Consider the following 19,019-nt stretch of genomic DNA (forward strand, 5'->3'; position numbering starts at 1 on the left):
TCAAAATTCAATGTGGCTCAAATCGAAATAAGCCATGTTTTGAATTAGACGGAATGTACAGAAAATGCACCAGAGGTTCAAAACAGTCTTGGAAAACAGATCAGGAAGATCTATTGCGTCTGGTCCCATTCATATGTTCCATGTGCACAGTAACAACCAAAACATACAAATGTCTCTCCAAGTGTTTATTACATGATCCTTTTCTTCTAGAGTTACTGTCATATACAAGCACACAAAAATGTGTGTATACACAGTTATTTTAAGCATGTACATTTTACTCACACTTCCTCACCAAAATTGGCAAGTAATTTTTATCCACAAAATTTTTTGCTTAGCTAGGTGCTTGATTTTACCAAAGTTTTTAGACTGAAATGCATAAGTATTACAGTATATACTTAAGCAACTGTGTGTATATGCATAGGTAAGTCTATATACCAACATGAATTTGACCCAACTCCAGGAGGCAGTGGAAGACAGGACAGCCTAGCATGCTCTGATCCATGTGGTCACGAAGAGTCGGACACGACTTAACGACTAAACAATAACATGTCTATATACATGTTTTATGCATACAGAGACGCACTATCCAGCATATATGCAACACATCAGTATGTACAGTAGTCCCCCACCCATATCTAAAGGTTCCCCTTGACAATTGTCCAGTTGTGTCAGACTCTAGGGAGCAATGCGCATCCCCATTTTCAAGCCATAGAGCCAGCATTTGTTCATAGACAGTTTCCGTGGTCACGTTGCCAGTGCGACTAGACACAGAACACTGTTATCTTCCCACCGTGGTGGTACCGATTTATCTACTTTTGTTTACATGCTTTTGAATTGCTAGGTTGGCAGGAGCTGGGACAAGTGGCAGGAGCTCACTCCGTCGCGTGGATTTGAACTGCTGGTCTTTCGACCTTGCAGCCCAGAGGCTTTGCAGTTTAACCTGCAGCACCACCAAGTTCCTACCCATATCTGCAAATTCAGAATCCAGAGTCACCAGTGCTGCAATCTCCTCTCGTCCTCCCCCTCCTCTTGCTCTCTTTAATGGGTTCCCTTATATCTGTGGTTTCAAGTATCTATGGCTGATCCTGAAATGGGTCACCTGCAGATATGGGGTTGGGGGACTACTGTATACAATACAATGGCATACATTCTGTTATTGTAGTAAATTACAATCTGCTGTGTTGGTGGGCAAGATGGATACAAATACTGTATACCTATTCGTCTTGTGCACAAATTTTATTTAGTTCATATTTTTATGAAAGAGTGTATACCACATATATTTTGTGTGCAGAACACGCAGTGTCCGAATCCTGAAGATGTGAATCAAGACTCCCAGTTTTATATTTCCTTTAGATACCTCTGTACAATTCAGATTAAGACATCAGGACCAGAACACAGACAGTTGGTTGGATAGCATCTATATCATTTTAAAATGGGCCCCAAGATCCATATTCCTTTGAGTGGTAATCTGGGGATGCACTAATGGCCTTTTCCTGCACCTGAGAAGAACACTCTGGAGCCTTCTAGAGCTGACATGGAACATTTTGGCAGTAGCCCCACCCATTTTGGGGGAATGACTAACTCTGTCTGTCCCAATGCTTTCAGTTCCAAGTCCACTGTAGGAAAACACAGACATTTGAGAGAAAGGGTTAGTGAGTTGTGACAGTTTACAAACAACCACTCAAAGAACCATTAAAGGGTAAGCAATCTGCTGTTCCTCACCATGGACTTTGTGAGTGCACATTAATAGATGACTGTAAATTTTACCATTCAGAGGTGAGTGACCAAAAAAGGGAAGACAACGTGTGTTCCAAAATGTGTGTCTAGACAAGATCTCATGTTCAGGCAGTAGTGGTAGATAAAGGTGCTGAGTTGACTCCATGTGGCTACTTTCCAAATATCTAGCAGTGGGATCCCATGCAGAAGTGCCATGGAGCTAGCTGTGGGTCATACTGAGGGGCTATGGCATAAGGAAATGATACAAAGTAACCTCTTCAAGAATTGCTGAGGTGAGACAGATAGACCTATTTTATAAGAAGCATAGCACATTAACAGTCTCTTCAACAATCTAAATTCCGCAGTCTTGACAACATTTAAAAAAAGCCCAGCAGATATTCAGAGTGTGCAGTGCTTTTTAAATGAGCATTGTGGGATTGCTACAATAAGTAATTAGGGAAATACTCTGGGCCAAGTGAAAGTCAGATGCTAGCAACTGGAAGAAAGAATATCCAATCTTTAGCATGACCTTTTTGTTAGGAAAAGCAAGGTATGGAGGATACACTGAAAGTGCATAGTCTGCTCGCTCACCTGTGAAGGAAAGATGGTGGAAAGTGTGCTGTCCTTGACAATAGAAGCAGCAATGGAGGAAAAAAGGAAAGATAGAGAAGGGGAAAGTAGAAGTATTAGGTTTAGGATGAACTGCTAACAATGCCAGATCAATCAGTATTGACACGGCCAACTCCAGAGGTGGTACCATGGCCACTATCAAAGTTGCACGGGAAGCAGAAATCATGACTATTAGTAAAGATAGAGGGGACCTCTTGCCAATGGGTACCAATTTCAAATGTTGATGATGGACAAGCAAGTCAGAGGCAAAGACGGCTTTCTGCCCCAAGAAGGACCTATGCCTGGTTTCTCAAGGTTTCCAATCCTGAGGTATAAAGACTAGGCAATGCCAACAAAATGGAGTATTCTGTTCCTCACCCTGGCACAGAAGGTATTGTTCACAGAAGGTATATGTGAATGTGATCTTGGCTGCATACACAAAGCAATTTTTAAAGAGAGGCTGAGATACCATAAGCAGGAGAGGACTGAGCCCAATGATGGGTCGTTGGCTGAGAAAAAAAACCCAGAGGGCAATGGAAAGTTTGTAACTAACTTTTTGAGAAAGAGAGAGAAACAGTCACAGATTACTGATTATAAACATTTACAAAGACACTCAGCAAAAATGGAGAAGGATGAGTTAACTGCTTCATTCAATGGATGAAAGGAAAGAGAGAATCAGGACTGTCAGGGTTAGTCATGCATATTGAACTAACTGGGGAAGGCTTCCACCCAATGCTCCAGGTCAGTTACAGATGGTTCCAAGGAATTCTGTGCAGGTACAGAAAGAGCCCACGATGAAGAAACATCTGGCCCTGAAGCTTTAGCCCAGACCTGGGCAAAGTGAGGCCCGAGGGCCACATACAGCCCGTGAGCCGCTCCTGTCCGGCCCGCTGGTCATCGCTCCAGTCCGGTGTTGAAGTACTTGTTCAAGCCCAAGAAAGACTGGATTTCTCTCACTGAACAAGCTGAACATCAAAACCATTTATAGCTTTTTGTCTAAAGTTGATCAATTGCTTATCTTTTATTTTTAAGTAAAGTTGGTTCGGCCCCCGAACACAGTTCAGATTTTTCATGTGGCCCCCTATAGAAATTAATTGCCCACCCCTACTTTAGCCTAACATAAAAGAGTAACAACATCAGAATTTTCAGAAAGTCACAAAATTAGTATTTGCATAGCTTAGTCACTGTCAGCACCTCTGGAGTTTTAAGTTTCTATATGCGAGTATATGCTGCAAACTTTTCCTTGCTTTCCCAAGAACAGACAAAACAACCAGAAGTGAAACAGCAGCAAGATACATCCGGGGCCTGCAAAGCTATCAGGCAGCCTGATAAAATCAAAAGGCCGAATCCCATGTTATACTTCTAGAACAGACTGCATTCCAAATTGGAATGTTATTGTCTCCATATTCAGCCTCAAACAGTAAGCTTGCAGAACAGAGCATGGATCAGGCTTTATACGAATAAAGCATGCTAAATAAAAATCTGCGGATCTGCAGGAATCTGTTCCCATGGGCAGGTCTTCTCCTCTAAATTACACACTTACCAAGCGAGCAAATGCAGTCAGCGCTGCTTAAAGCAGCTTAGAATGCAAAGTACTGGGGGCCAGAAAGGCACAGACCAATGGCAGGGACACTCAGTATCTCTCTTTCATCCCCTACACTCTCATCACTACCACATTTGCATACATGCTAAGCCAGCATCTCAGACTGTTTGAATGACAAGGACAACCTCCTGGTAATCTAAGCAGATGGCACCTGATGTAACAGGGGAGTCACAGTATTACACATGCGCACCAGAGAGAGCAGTGATTCAAGTTTCCCTCCATGGACCAATGTTACCTCACAATGTGATGGAAGGAGGGAGGAGAGAATAGCTAGTGGTGGAGGGGGACACATGTATCCTGGAAAGGTCTCAGCCCTTTATTTATTTACTGAGAATAGGGCAAAGGAAAAAGAATAAGCAGGCTGTGGAGGAGGAACAGCAACAGATGCAGCAGGAGGAAAAGGAAACTGGAATGTATGAGCTTAGCCGGCAAGTGTTTATAAATATTGCAGCAGCCAGGCAAACCTAAATGGGCGAACGTCCTTTTTAATTTAAGAGTTAGGGCAGTAGGCAATGGATGGGTCCTCTTTTCTTCCTCTATTCTCTGGAACACTTAGAATCTTGTGCTTCTGAACATTAAAGTTTTTAATATATATATATGTGGAATTGTAAAAGACTTTACTACAGCATACACAGAAGAGAGAAGAAAAAAGAAGCAACAGCCACCAAGATCACACTGAATGGTAAGGATCTACAGAATCATGCATAAACAGATAAATATACTCCTTCCTCAATCTTGATTTAAAAGTGCCTAAAAATCTTTAGAGAACAATTTCTAAACAGATTATGATGCTAGTTACAGCATATTCTCTAGATGTCTTAAAATATTAAGTTCCAGAACTGAATAACAAATTATCAATCAAATCAGCTTTATCCAACACTTCAGCTTCCAGAGTGTTCATTTTTAACCACAGTCACTATTACAAGGCCAGATAAACATGTTCAACTGTCTACTAATCAGCAAAATCACTGTACAGTACTACCAGTGGTGCTTCTCAATCAAATAAAAATATTTTAAGTTATGAAGATGGCACTGAACTGCAGGGAAGCGTCTTAATCAGTCTCATGAAGTATCCATTAGGAACAAAAAGGAAAGTCTCTTTCCCCATCTATGTCGGATATACAGTAATATGCGACATCAGGATCGAGAAACCTTGTCCTTTCAGATGTTTCAAGATTATAACTCCCCCAATTTGCTTACCTTGTTAGGGTGAACTGATGAGTTAGAGGCCAAACCATATGAAGGCTTAGCAGTCTCCCTTCCACTCTTGCACAATAGATGGCTTCAAAACAACCCTCAACCATTATCAAATTTGTTCTGTTAGCTGCAACTACATGGCAAAACAAAAAATTGAAAATAAAAATAAAATCCAAATATTAAAAACAATACTGTATTTCAGATATCTATGGATATATTCTCTAACTGTTTCACTGGGCTTTTAAAATACTGTAACGTGTTCTTGTGTTTGTGTGCATTCTTATCTAGTCTAGCATTGGCTTTTCCTCACTGATCAACCAGATACCTACAGAAAACATAAAAAAACACAATTCTATGGTGTTTTATGTGCAGTCACGGTCTTCTAACTCTCCAGTTGGTTGGAGGCCTACTAGAGTCAATACAGCAATGTGCCACACTAGTCCTGCTGTTAATCAATTAATTCAAACCGCCTTACCAAAAGACACTGGGAATGGGTCAAAAATGAATCAAGCATGCTAGGTTTAACTTTATGTCTGAGATTTACAAAGGCTTATGGGACAGCTAAGCAACATGCAACAAACAGGATGGATTGCTTAGGTAAATAACAGTGGTATGCCCGCTGAACAGAAATAAATCAGGTGCAAGAGTTGATTTAACACTATTGAATCCTACACATACAGGCACACTGAACGACAATAGCCTGCCAGCAATCTGATGAATTCTACCATCCTTCTGAAAACTCTCTAAAGGATTTTCCAGTTTACATAAAGCAGCTGGGAGTTGTGCAAATGCACTTTCCAGTTTCTGAAATCAAGAATAAATGAATCAACTGCCCTGGTCAACTCTTTCTGGATTTGTCTGTTCATCTTTATCTGCTGCAAACCAGAGGAGCAACTGGAACGCTACATTAACAGCTAGAACAACAATGAGGAAGCAGAATGACTCTGAAAGAAAATTTAACAGAACTTGCTTTGGAGTCTACTGTATGATGACTGCTGGTCATAAACAGTCCCTCCCTCTTGTATCTTCACAGTACATAGCCATCTGCATATAGCATTGTGCTCAGCCAGGGAGATAGAGGCACCCTCAACAGCCTCCTCTTACTAACTGATGCTATATCCGCACCCACTTCAACTTAGCATTCCACGATTAGTGCCATGGTATTGAGCACATCTGTGTTTCATTGTGACTCATCATTGTAACTCCATCACCCCATCCCTACGTAACATTCAGCAATTTTTCTGTTTTCAGCATTTGTTCTTAAAGAAAAGATGGCTGCAATATAATTCTTTTGTCATGGAATCTGTCCAGTTGCCTAACAATTTCCTTTCCTCAGTTAGATGGTATGGTACTGACGCGCCAAACAGTGGTAACAGAAGACTTCAACACGTAAACTTCACCAAGGTGCATAAAAATCCAATGTTTTTTAAAAACATATTGATTTAAATAATTATTTAAGTAGAAAATGGATTTTTTAAAATTTAAATAATCAAAAAAAGAAAGGTTACTTACCTGTAACTCTGGTTCTTCAAGTGGTCATCTGTGAATTCACACTATAGGGTTTATTCTGCATTTGCGCAGAGGTTTCCGGAATATTCTAGAGCTTTAGCACACGTTCCCCAGGACCACCCCCCTAGTACACATGGTCCACCTGTTCTGGCGATTCCCTCAGTTCCTAAGAACAGTCTGCCACTATACATAAAAGAGACAGATGTGACAGACAGAGGGGAGGATGGGCGGGAAGTGTGAATTCACAGATAACTACTCGAAGAACCAGAGTTACAGGTAAGTAACCTCTCTTTCTTCTTCATGGTGTCTGTGAATGCGCACTGTAGGGTGATTAGCAAGCTGGCTTACCGGAGGAGGGACATCGCTGAAGTATTGATGACAACATGGCTCTGCCAAAGGCTGCATCCACCCTGGCTCCAACATCAAGATGGTAGTGAGTAGCAAAAGTAGACGGAGTACACCATATGGCAGCTTTGGAGATGTCTGGGATGCCAATACCGTTCAAGGAGGCTGTGGTAGCAGCAGCAGCAGCACTGGTGGAATGTACGGTGAGACGGGACAGTAGAGGCTTGTGAGTGAGATTATAAGCGAGCCATATAGTTGTCACAATCAGCGGGAACTGTTTGAGAAGAAATATGACAGTGGTTCTTAACCTTTGTTACTCGGATGCATTTGAACTGCAACTCCCAGAAACCCCAGTCAGGACAGCTGGTGGTGAAGGCTTCGGGGAGTTGCAGTCCAAAACTCCTGAGTAACCCAAGGTTAAGAACCAGTGAAATATGAGACCGTCTGTTAGGCCGATGGCGAGTGACAAAAAGCCTTTTAGATTTGCAGAAGGAAGAGGTCCTGGAGACATAGAACACCAAGGTCTGATGAACATCAAGGGAATCTAAGGAATGTTCTAGGTCAGTAGACAATAATGGAAAGAAGTTGGAGGAAAGATGGGTCAACTAAGTGTGGCAAGCTCGCTAGCCTAGCACACTGAGGTAATGGCAACAAGGAACATGGTTTTGAAGGAGAGTAGCTTCTCAGACGTTGTCACCAATGGCTCAAAGGGAGGTAGAGTGAGGCATTGTAAAAGAGTATGCAGCAACCACTGTGGAGGTAACGGCGGGCATTTACAGTCAGATGTTGGCGAGACCCTTGAAGAATTGCTTGAGAGTGGGATGACGGAATAATGTGGCAGCATCTGTCTCTCTAGGTTGGTGTGAGATACAGTGGTGCCCCACAATATGACCCCGCAGTACGACGAAACTGCAGTATGACTTTTTTGTGATCGCTATAGCAATCGCAAAACGATGGTTCCTATGGGGGAAATCCACTTCACGATGATTAGGTCCTTGCATCGTGAACCGTTCGCAAAACGATGATTTTTCCTGTTCCGCAAAATGGCTGGCTTCCCTTCGCAAAATGGGTGTTTTCTGGACAGAAGCTATGCAAGACAGTGATTTAAAACAGCTGATCGGCGGGTCTCTATGGGCGATCTTCGCTGGACGACGAGGCATTTCCCCACCGGAGCGCATTAACCAGTTTTCAATGCATTCCAATGGGGATTTTTTTCGCATGACAACGATTTCACTGTACAGCGATTTTCCTGGAACGAATTATCATCATCATGCGGGGCACCACTGTAATGGCAGATATATAAACCTTGAGGGTGGACAAATAAAGTATGTGATGGAAGAGATAGAGCAAAAATGCTAATAGCGCATCAAGAGTTGTTGGCACGGTAGGTAGATTATGTTGTAGTGCAAATTTTGAGAAAGTGGTCCACTTGTAGGCATAAAGACGGTTAGTGGAGGGTTTCCAATCGTGAGCAAGGATATGAGCTACAGAGGGTGGATTCTCCATGCTGTTAGGTGAAGCGTGTGAAGATCGGGGTGGAAGGTCTTCCCGTGATGTTGTGTGATAAAGTTAAGGGAGGAAAGGAAGATGGAGGAAGTCAGTGGACATCAGTCAGAGGGTGGTGAAGCACGGTTGTCTGGACCACCATGGAGCTATGAGGATCTTGTCCAAGCTTGACAGTGGTTTGCAAGAGGAGAGATATTGGAGGAAAGAGGTAGACAAGGCTGGAGTACCAGGTCCTGCTCTGGAACAATAGTGAGCACATTTGGCATTGTGCAAAGTGGCAAAGATATCTATGTGAGGGTGACCCCAAAGTCTGCATAGGTGGGAAAACACTGAATCGTTGAGAGTCCACTTGCGTGTTTGAGTACGAAATTTGATTAGTGTATCTGCTAGGTTGTTGTCTTGAGTAGAAATATGGACTGCTACTGAGTAGATGTGGTGTTCATAGCACTATTCCCATAGCTGAGCGGTGAGATAATGCAGGGAGAAAGAGTGCCTCCTTGTTTCTTGATGTACAACAATGCCGTGATGTTGTCTGTGGTGACTTGTACACCACTTCCAGTAATCATGGGGTTGAAAGCATGAAAGGCCTTGATGATGGTGAGCAGTTCGAGATGGCTGAAGTGAAGTTGTTCTGCATGTGACCATGGGGGCATGTATCCAAAGACTGCTGCAATGTGCACCCCACCCAGTGGGGCTGGCATCTGTTGTGACTTGAACTGTAAACTGGAGGGATTTAAAGGCCTGCAGACAAAGAGGCTGGTCGGCATATCCCACCAAGTAAGTTGGGCGGTGAGCTCCGGTGTGATTTTGAGAAGTTTGGTGGGTAGATTGGACAAGGGGTTGAAAAGAGTTAGGTACCAAGATTGGAGTGACTGTAGTCAGGCATCTTGTATGACAGAGGTTGTGGAGGCCATCAGTCCTAGAAGGTGCTGGGTTTGATGGGCCGTGATAGTAGTATGAGGTTGGAAGTTACACAGAAGTGTGTGTAGCTTTGCTGCTTGCTCTTGTGGAAGGTACGAGCCTGCCGTGAATCTAGGATGGCTCCTAGATTAAGTCACCATTTGAGAGGATTGTGGGATAGACCTGACCATGCTGACTCTGAGTCCCAGATCCGTTAAGAGGGACAGAGTGAGATCTACATTGTGTACAGCCTTGGAACAAAGGGGGGGTGTTGTGTGACTAGCAACCAATGGTCTATGTATGGGAAGACGGTGACTCCCAAAACAAAGAGATGTGCAGCTACAGGGCTATGCACTTTGTGAAGACACAGGGAGCAGTGGAGAGGCCAAATGGATGGGCCTTGAATTTGTATACGGAGTCTCTGAGGAAGAATCTGAGGAATTTGCGATGATCTGGTCGAATCGTTATTTGGAAGTAGCCATTGCTTAAGCCTATGACTGTTCCAATGTGACCATGTGGAAGCGCTTTGGGATGATGTAGGAGTTGAGGTCACGTAGGTCGAGAATGGGCCGAAGTCCGCCATCTCTCTTGGGGACAGGAATAAAATCCCAGACTGTCACCAGGTGGAGTGTCAGGAGCAATGGCATATTTTCATAGCAGGAATCCAATTTCTTCTTCTAACATTGGTGATGGAGTTGTTATTTTTATTGGTCCTGGAGACGACATGAAAAGAAACTTGACTGCATAGCGTACGGTGACGATAGAGAATACCCAAGAGTTGGTGGTGATCGAGGTCCAGACTGGAAGATGGGCTGCAAGGCAGATGGGGTTTATAGACTGCAGAATGAGATGTGGGCAGATCTGGCTGATGGAAGAGTCAAAGGTTCTGTTTGGTTTTCCTGTCAGGGCACCTGAAGGATTGTTGGGGGCACTGTTGCTGTAAGTTTTGTCAAGGTGGAAAGGACGAGGAAGATGACAGTTGGTACCTCTATCGGCTGGTGGACAGTATTGTTGGTAAGGCAAGTACGGCGCCACTGGTATCTTTGAGGGCAAAAATAAGACTGTGTATTATAAGAACATGCTGTTTTTCTCAACTTTTACAGGCTGTCTAAAATCTCGGCGGTCTTATCATCAAAGAGGTCCACTCTGTCAAATTGTAAATCCTCGATTTGCAAGCACCAATCTTTTGATATATGGGCAGATCTAAGCCACGCGTGTCTGCGAAGTGCAATTGCTGTAGCCATGTGTTTAAGAGGCAGCTTCAATCACATGGCGAGCTGTAATTCACTCTTGGTGGGCGAGGGCCATGACTTCCTGATGGAAAGCAAGGCCTAGAGCTTTTTATTCATCAGGTGCAGATTGAAGAGTGGGTAGAGCCTTGCTCCAGAGGTGACGATGACAGGCTCCCATGGCTGCAAGGTAGTTGGCTGCATGCAAAGTAAAAGACGCTGAAGACTAGACTGTACAACCAATTATGTCTAATTTTCTGCCCTGATCATTATTGCAAGTGACATTAGAATGGTTGCGGGCTCTATTTGGCATGGTGTCTGCTATCACCAAGTTGGGAGGTGGATATTTAGACAAAAAAAGTGGTGTTGTCGACATGTGTTTTATAAAGATTTTCCATTCATCTTGAAATTTGTGGCACCAAAGAAGGTTTAGATCATGATTGTTTGATGGGTTTGAGAAGGAAGGGGATGCACCCTATATGGAGTGGAGCAATCTGATCCTGGTTGATGTCTCTACAGACCTTATCCGACTCATTTGGTGCGAGTTGTTGGACATCGAGGTACCGAAGCCTTGTATAAGTAGTAGTGACCAGAAGTGAGGATGAGCGGACTTGACTGTGGCTGGTTCAGCAGCATGAGACTGCATTGGTACGGAGGTGCGAGGATGCTTCTTTGGTACCGTGGCCAGTTGTAAAGCGTGTGGCTCTGTATGGAGAGGTTGCTTACGGTAATACTTAGTTGGTTTCAGTATTGGTGGGTGAGGGGGTAAACTGTCATCAGAAGATATTTTGTAAAAGGGCTCATGCCTTGCATGATACTGAAGAGGGGACGGCAATCCTGATGTATCTGAGGGGTAGTAGTAGACATACCAATGGTATTTGGGCTCCGCATAGAACTCAGGATCAGGTTGCCAGTGTCTGTAAGGTTGGTCCCGGTATCTCTTAGGTTGAGGCTCATAATAAGATGGAGGCTTCTACAGAGTAACTCGCTTATGGCAGGGGTATCCAGCTTGAGTGTCATGTGATGCCATTAACCCTAATGTGCGGGAAACTTGTAAAGGCTCGGCATCGGGTCGGCAAGTCTCCAGTGTATAGTGGGTCTTCCAAGGTCGCTTGCTAGGTGGTGGATCAGCTAAAATAGATGCTGAATCTGAATCTAGAGCAGAGGTAGAGCAGGTCATAGACTCGGGGCTCGAGTATGCAGATTGGGTGATTGCCGTAAGCTCAGTCAAGGTATTTCCCCATTCAGGCAACTGACTGAAGACGGGAGATGGCGGGTGGCCAGATGATGGCAGATTGGATTCATTATCTCTGGAAGGGGAGTCAAGGAAGACTGTTGTTTGATCTAGTATGGAAGGCGGAGCAGCAGCCTTATCGAGTGCAGGTCGAGGTATGCTTGGATTTGATGGTAGGGGAGTCTTGAAATGACTTTTTCTTCCTTTTAGCTGACTTAAGAGTGATTGGACGTCAAAGGCAGTTTCGGAGTCAGTCCTGACTTTTATGTCAATCCCAAAGACTTAGGTCTGGGGGTCAACTTGGATTTGTCTGGTACTGGTCTCAAAGTGGGGGAGGCAGAGGGCATCTCAGTTGACAGGCTAGGCTGTGGGATGGGGGGGATCGGTGTGACATCCATCGAGGATGATTGAGGTTGGAGGGAGCACTCCGAGAGGAAAGACTACAGACGCTGATGCTGAAGTTTAAGTACCTGCTTTGTGAGATTCTGGCAGGCCTGACAAGAGAAAGGCTGGTGGGATTCCCCAAGGCAAAAGAGGCACGAATTGTGTCCGTCAGAGAGGGGACTCTTATTGGGACAGGGGTTGCACCATTTGAAAGGCCCTGTCGAGGCCATAAAATGGCTGGAAGGGGAAGTGGGGGAAGTCAGTGGACAAGAGAGAGGATTAATTGTTGAAAGTTTCTTACTCTTCTTTCCTGTGTATGTAAAACTCATGAAGAGAGAGAAAAGAAAGTGAATGGAGTGCTGCTTTTCGAGAGGGGACCTCAACGGCAGCAAAAAAAAGAACTTAGGCAATCACCAGGACAGGTGGACCACATGTACTAGGGGGGTAGTCCTGGTGAATGTGTGCTAAAGCTCTAGAACATTCCAGAAACCTCTGCACAAGCGCAGAATAAATCCTATAGTGTGCATTCCCAGAGACCATAAAGAACTCAAATCAATTTGATTTAAATCAAATTCACCCTGCTCTATAATGTATAGAACATCTTGCTGGAAATTTATGGTCACCACAACAACCATGGGCTAGCCCAAATTACATCAAGGCACATTTGTAAAGCATATTGATCTCTGTAAAAGGGTGCAGCCTATTAGAAAGGTCTAACCTCCGAGCAAGGATGATACAAATGGTTTCCTGATTATTTTGGGTGGGAGGGTTGTTTTCTCAATCCATGATTCTGTGGAAGCTTTGCTAGATCTCTAAGACATGAAAATAACTCAGGTTGCTCTGAAGTGTATTCTTTTTCCTCTTGATACAGTCCAGTGTGCCATCTGGTTTTTCAGGACACTCATAGGAATAATCAGCTGGATGATGGCCATCATAACAGTGGGCAACAATGTAAGATGAATCCAACTAGACAAAGGTCAGGACCTGAATTAAAACCTATGAAGCGGTGACAATGGCAGAGAAATTTTATTTTTCAGCCACCATTAACTTTACATAGAGTTTCTGAGAAGAACTGCTCTGAACAACCTAAGGTGTATTAGATCAGAGACTGGCAGAAATTTAGAAAGAGGCCTCAACTGTCTATTGTGACAACTGTACTAATCATATCACAGATAAATCCATTCCAGTATGGATTTCATTATTACAATAAAGCTTAACGACATACCTTTGGTGCCTGCTTTTCCTGCTGTAATGAGCACTTCAATCTGTATAGCTTAAAGATGCAGGGAAAATGATTTCTGATGGAGAGGCACCAACTACAAGTATATTTGACCCCTGTCCTTCTTGACTGATCGAGGTCAGCAGGAGAGGTTTGATCAAGTGCACCTTTGGAATAAGGAGTAATGTTATTCAATCTTGGGATAGCTGTTATGAAATGTTTATTGAGGAAGTCCTCTCCAGAACTCAAAATACTACATAAATTCCAGTTGGTACGCAAGGTGTCATTTTATGTACAGTACTTAATTGTACTGTGGTATCTCAGCTACAGGAGCTCTTACACAAAACTGATTGTCTAGACATTGTCTGAGTTTTCAATCTGTGATCTTCCAGATGTTTTAGACTTCAGCTCCCAGACACTCCCTCCAACAGCGCAAAAATCCTAGAGCATATTATGTAAGAAATAAAAAGTTCAGAACATGAACAAAAATACAGTAGCACCTTTAAGGATGACAGATTTTATTTCAATTTTTTAGTCTTAAAGATACCTCAAACTCTTCTGGTTTGTTTTGTGATGCACGCTAAAACAGACTAACCACATCTGTATCTTTAAAAACAGGTGCTGTGAATTAGAGTCTAAAACATCTGGAGGACCAAGAGTTGATAACTACTGGTGTCCAGTTTCTGCCCCAACCCAGTACGCTCAATATGGGCGTTCTCCCGTGGGTGATGTTCTCCTAAAACTATGGAGGACACCAGGGTGAATAATGATGAGGTTTATTTATACTGGAAGCTAGAGAGAATGGCCCCTTCTGTTGTTTCTATATGGCCTACTGCTCAGTGGCATTTAATAGCATAAATCATATTAATCTTCTCAACTACAAAGTGGGGATGGGCTTGGGAGATACTGTTCTATGATGTCTGTGGCCGTGCCTTAAGGGTCTTTTTCAAGACCCCTTCACTTCTAGAATATGGTGTTCCTTACATTTCAGTCTTATCACCGTGTTATGCAACATCTACAAGGAACCATTGGTCAAGATCATCCACAGATCTAGGATTTATTAATAACATGCAAATGATACTTAAAAACTATTTTTCATCTATTACTGGGCAAGTAGCTGATGCCCTGAACTGGACTTCACAGTAACATGGTGGAAGATGACTAATACAGTGGTGCCTCACACAACGATGTTAATTGGTTCCAAAAAAATCAACGTTGTGTGAAACATCGTTCTGTGAAACACCATTTCACATAGGAATGCATTGAAAACCGGTTAATCCGTTCCAATTGGAACGGATTGCCATCGTTCAGTGAAAATCCCCATAGGAAACATCGTTGAGTGAAACAATGTTTCCTATATTGGAATGTATTGAAGCCGACTCAATACATTTCAATGCCTTTGCGAAGTCCTTTTTCGCTCCTGTAAAAGTGTCTTACAATGTTTGGACGCTGTTTTAAATGATTGCAATGGTTAGTCCACCTCCTGAAACCTATGCAAACTGATTTTGGTGTTGTTCTGACACTTCCTTAATTTATGATGATTTTTTGTTTTTTCTCCATAGGAAACCATTGGACGGTCTGTCTAATGGTTTCCTATGGAGAAAAACCAAAAAATCATCATAAATTAAGGAAGTGTCAGAACAACACCAAAATCAGTTTGCATAGGTTTCAGGAGGTGGACTAACCATTGCAATCATTTAAAACAGCGTCCAAACATTGTAAGACACTTTTACAGGAGCGAAAAGGGAGATCGTTGTGTGAAAATCCCCCATAGGAAACATCGCTGTGTGAGGCAGCAAATTTAACAGAAAAAGGCATCGTTGTGTGAATTCATCGTTGTGTGAGGCACTCGTTGTGCGAGGCACCACTGTAGATTGAAATCTATCCAGGAAGTTGCTCCTTGTCAAAACACAGACAGATTCTGGAACTGGACTGGGGATCAGTCAGGATGATACTTCCAGGCTCAAGAGTCACACATCAAAACTTAGGTGGCACCTATACAAGGGTGTCTCTGACTTATGGTATATATGAACCTGCCCAGATAATTCATCTAACAAGGTACCTGAGACGGTCTTTCCATCTAAGGCTAGGTGGTTGGGGATGCATGAGGGTTTTTTGTTTGTTTGTTTTTTTGCCAACTGAACTGTCTACATCCTGTATAATGTCCTCTCCTAAGTGGTCTATATAATAATTCATTCAAAACTGGATGTCTTACAGAAGTATAGGAAATGTATTTTTGGCTGCTATTATTACATTTTGCTATTAAAAATGACATTTGATTGCTCTGAATTATGATGACCACTGCCCCCCTAGAGTAGGACATGACTGGACTAAATGTCAAGGGGAACCTTTACCTAAATTACCTGGACTACCTGGAGCATCTTCTGGAAGGATATAATCATTAAACAAACCTCTCCTTCTAGAAGTATAGACACACTACTTGGTAATTCCCTGAACTACTATCCTTAGGAAGAATAGGACAAAATTATTTGCTGAATAAATAGGTGCATGTGCAGCACTCAAGCTCGATATTGCATGTGCATGATAAACATGAAGACTGCTTTTTAAAAAGGGCAGGGGAAAGAAATCTCTATTTCTAAGATCTCAAAAGATCTAACCACAAGATATAGACATGCCAAGCCTAAATGTGTCTGCAAGCCATGTCCCTGTTTCACTAGACACATGATGCTATGGTGGAATGGCTATAACTAGCAATGGAAAAGAATTTCATATAAACTTAGACATAGCCCCATTACTGCTATTTCACTTACACCAAGTCTTAGTCCCAACAATTTCACCTGTGTCTCAATAATTAAAAAATTAAACCAAACAAATTAAAAATCAGATTTTGGGATACAGCATTAGTAAACCCATGGCTAAAATTAAGCTTTCGAGATATTACAATGGCACTTCGTAGCAAAGGCCCAGATAGGCATCCTGTAGCAATGGGAAGTATGCCTTTTCTTGAAAGAAATGGCCAGCAAAGCATTATGATTAATTCCTAAAAATTAAAGATGAAGAAGGAATGTTGTTTTTGCCAAGCGTTGGGCTGTTTACCTGCACTTGAATGGATATGCAGTATTTAAAAAGTATCAGGCACTCGTTATACACTGAAGCAGGGATATGGAATAATTAGATACAGCATACATATACATAGGCATCCTTCAGTCTCAAGAGACTATGGTAACATGCTCTGAATCGAGGAGTGTCCTCTCCAGAGCATGAAGCCCGGGTAAGGTAATATGGAGGATAGGCTGTTACCCAAGCAGCAGATCCCCCCTCTCCACATTGCTGAAATGATCCAATGGAAAGGCAAGAGCCAATACAACTGGTTCCAACAATGTCGCAGGAGTTGGCAGAACGACACATGCTGCCTTCGGGACTCCAGCTCCGGATTTTGCCTCGAGGTTAACTCCTGAAGCCTTTTCCATGAATGGATATAGCCACAAGGCAGTGGAGGTTTGAAATCGGAGTTTTCCTTCTCCTAGATGGGCTGCCTTCCATGGCTGACGAGCCCCACCTACCCGGCGATACAGCAAAATGTTGATACAGCAAAATGTTGGTAAATGGAGAAAACATCTCAGTTAGGCTGGAGATGCCTTTCCTGCTTGTCTGAACTCCAATGAAGCTCACACCAACAGAAAATGCCTTATACAACAAGAAACTACATTATCAAAACATGTTCCTCCAGCTATTACTGCAGAGATAACAAAGCCATACCAGAAAGTCTGAGAAAGATACTATCCACATCATTTCCCATCCTCTAAAGTAGAGAAAGGGGGATGCTTTCATTTAATCTTCTCTATTCCCAAAATCTACAACATGAATTATTTATTTATTTATTTATTCTATTTATACTCTGCCTATCTAGTCATTACGACCACTCTAGGCGGAATACAAGGCATCTCCTTTGAAACGTGTTTATCAAAAACCTGTTATAGGGCAAACTAAAATATCAAATAAAACAACTGGGATTTTGTGACATCATTACAATCTAGGGATGAGAAGCAAATGGCAACGGTTGAACACGCATATGTTCAAACTTTGCCATAAGCTACCAGCCAGATATCTCAAATATTTTGGTCTACGATTCCCATCTGCCACGTCAGCAATGTTCAACAGTAAGAGACAATGGGTGCTCTGGGCTAAAAGACCTAGAGAAGCACTGGTAGGGAAAGGTTTAAACCAGGGGTCTCAAACATGCGGCCCGGGGGCCATTTGCGGCCCCCCAGATGACAGTTTGTGGCCCTCGCCTTGCCTGCCCCCCAAAGCACCCACACATCCTCTGCTGTCAAGAGTAAAAAAAAAGCCTTGCCTCGCTCGCCATCTCTCTCCCAAGACAGCACCTCTTGCACCCTCCATCCAGAACTGCAGCCTGCCAGCCAGCCCACCTGTCTGTCAGCTAAGGAAACTCCTGGGCGGCTTCTTCGGGCTCTTGCTCCGCTTGGCGGAAAATCTGATGCGGCCCAGCCTCACCCAGACTCTGTCTCTAGCAGCCCCCAGGTAAACTGAGTATAAAACCCCTGGTTTAAACTAAGGCTCTCTCAGCTGCAAAGTAGTCTTCATATGGGGCATGTCCCCCCCCTCTCCCCCTCCCTCTCCAATCAAACTATCTGGAATAATTCTACTGTCCAAGCTATAAGTAAAATTCTCAATACACGGATAAGGATGTAAGGACAATGGACAGGGTTCATGAGAAAAGAGGACATTGAAAAGCAGTCCCTCTTATCCTATCCACTGGAAAATACTTCCATCTCTAATCTCATCTCAGAACCTGGAAGTTTTTATTTTCCTCGCCTCAGTAGACAGAGAGACATGCGTCACAGAGAGGTGCAGCAGAGGATATCAAGTCTGTTTTTAGAAACATGCCTCTGTACACATTACCAAGAAGCAGCCTTGTGTAAACAGAAATGCATGCAGTATTCCCCTTTGCATGACCAAACAGCCAGAGAGCAAACATTAAGCAGGAGCAAGGAGTGATCTCACACTTTTGGCTGACAGCATCTATTTAACCTTCAAATGATGCAGACTCCTGATTGTTAAAATTAAATATAAAACTAAACATGTTTGGAAACTGTGTCCATGTCCAAGGACATACTGTGTATATGGTTGGGTGGGGATTTTTAAGATACGTTCTCTTCCTTGCATATGTTGCAATATCACTGCAATACTATCTGGACAGGCTTGAATTCTTTTAAGATGGGAGTCCCAAGAATGTCAAGGGCTGTGTCTTAATTGAATAAACATGACTTACTTATGTCCTGAGAAGGGGAACTGATCCAAGACTTTTTCCCCAAAAGCCTACAGAAGAAAGAAATGGAGTTGCGGGACTATACATATATTAAAACAATCCTGGTACCACACTATGAATTGAATGTTGATCATGCTAGCTGCTAGATTCCTGCTCAAGAAGCGTGTTTCTTATTATCAAGAGGATGGAAGCCACTGAATTCCAGTTGTAAAGTGCACTGTCAAAAGGGCAAGGAATATAAAGCACATACAGCTATCTTAAAAGACATAGCACAGATAGGCACCACCTTCTGACCATATGTTTTTGAACAGCTGAAG

General features: G+C 43.0%; 1 protein-coding gene across 8 annotated transcripts in view; it reads right to left on the reverse strand.

Annotated features, from left to right (window-relative positions):
• KANSL1 (KAT8 regulatory NSL complex subunit 1) overlaps positions 1-19,019 on the reverse strand; it is a 185,067-nt gene that overhangs the window by 63,211 nt on the left and 102,837 nt on the right. The window contains exon 1 of one of the 8 annotated variants that reach the window (XM_073004193.2): positions 5,129-6,622. The exons of the other annotated variants lie outside the window; for them this stretch is intronic. Coding sequence (XP_072860294.2) covers positions 5,129-5,232 — 104 coding nt within the window. The 5' untranslated portion in view covers positions 5,233-6,622. Of the gene's footprint in view, positions 1-5,128; positions 6,623-19,019 lie in introns of those variants that run through there. 8 annotated transcript variants of the gene reach the window in all.

The sequence above is a fragment of the Pogona vitticeps genome, chromosome 6, assembly GCF_051106095.1.
Source record: "Pogona vitticeps strain Pit_001003342236 chromosome 6, PviZW2.1, whole genome shotgun sequence".
In the NCBI taxonomy this organism is placed as follows: domain Eukaryota; kingdom Metazoa; phylum Chordata; class Lepidosauria; order Squamata; family Agamidae; genus Pogona; species Pogona vitticeps.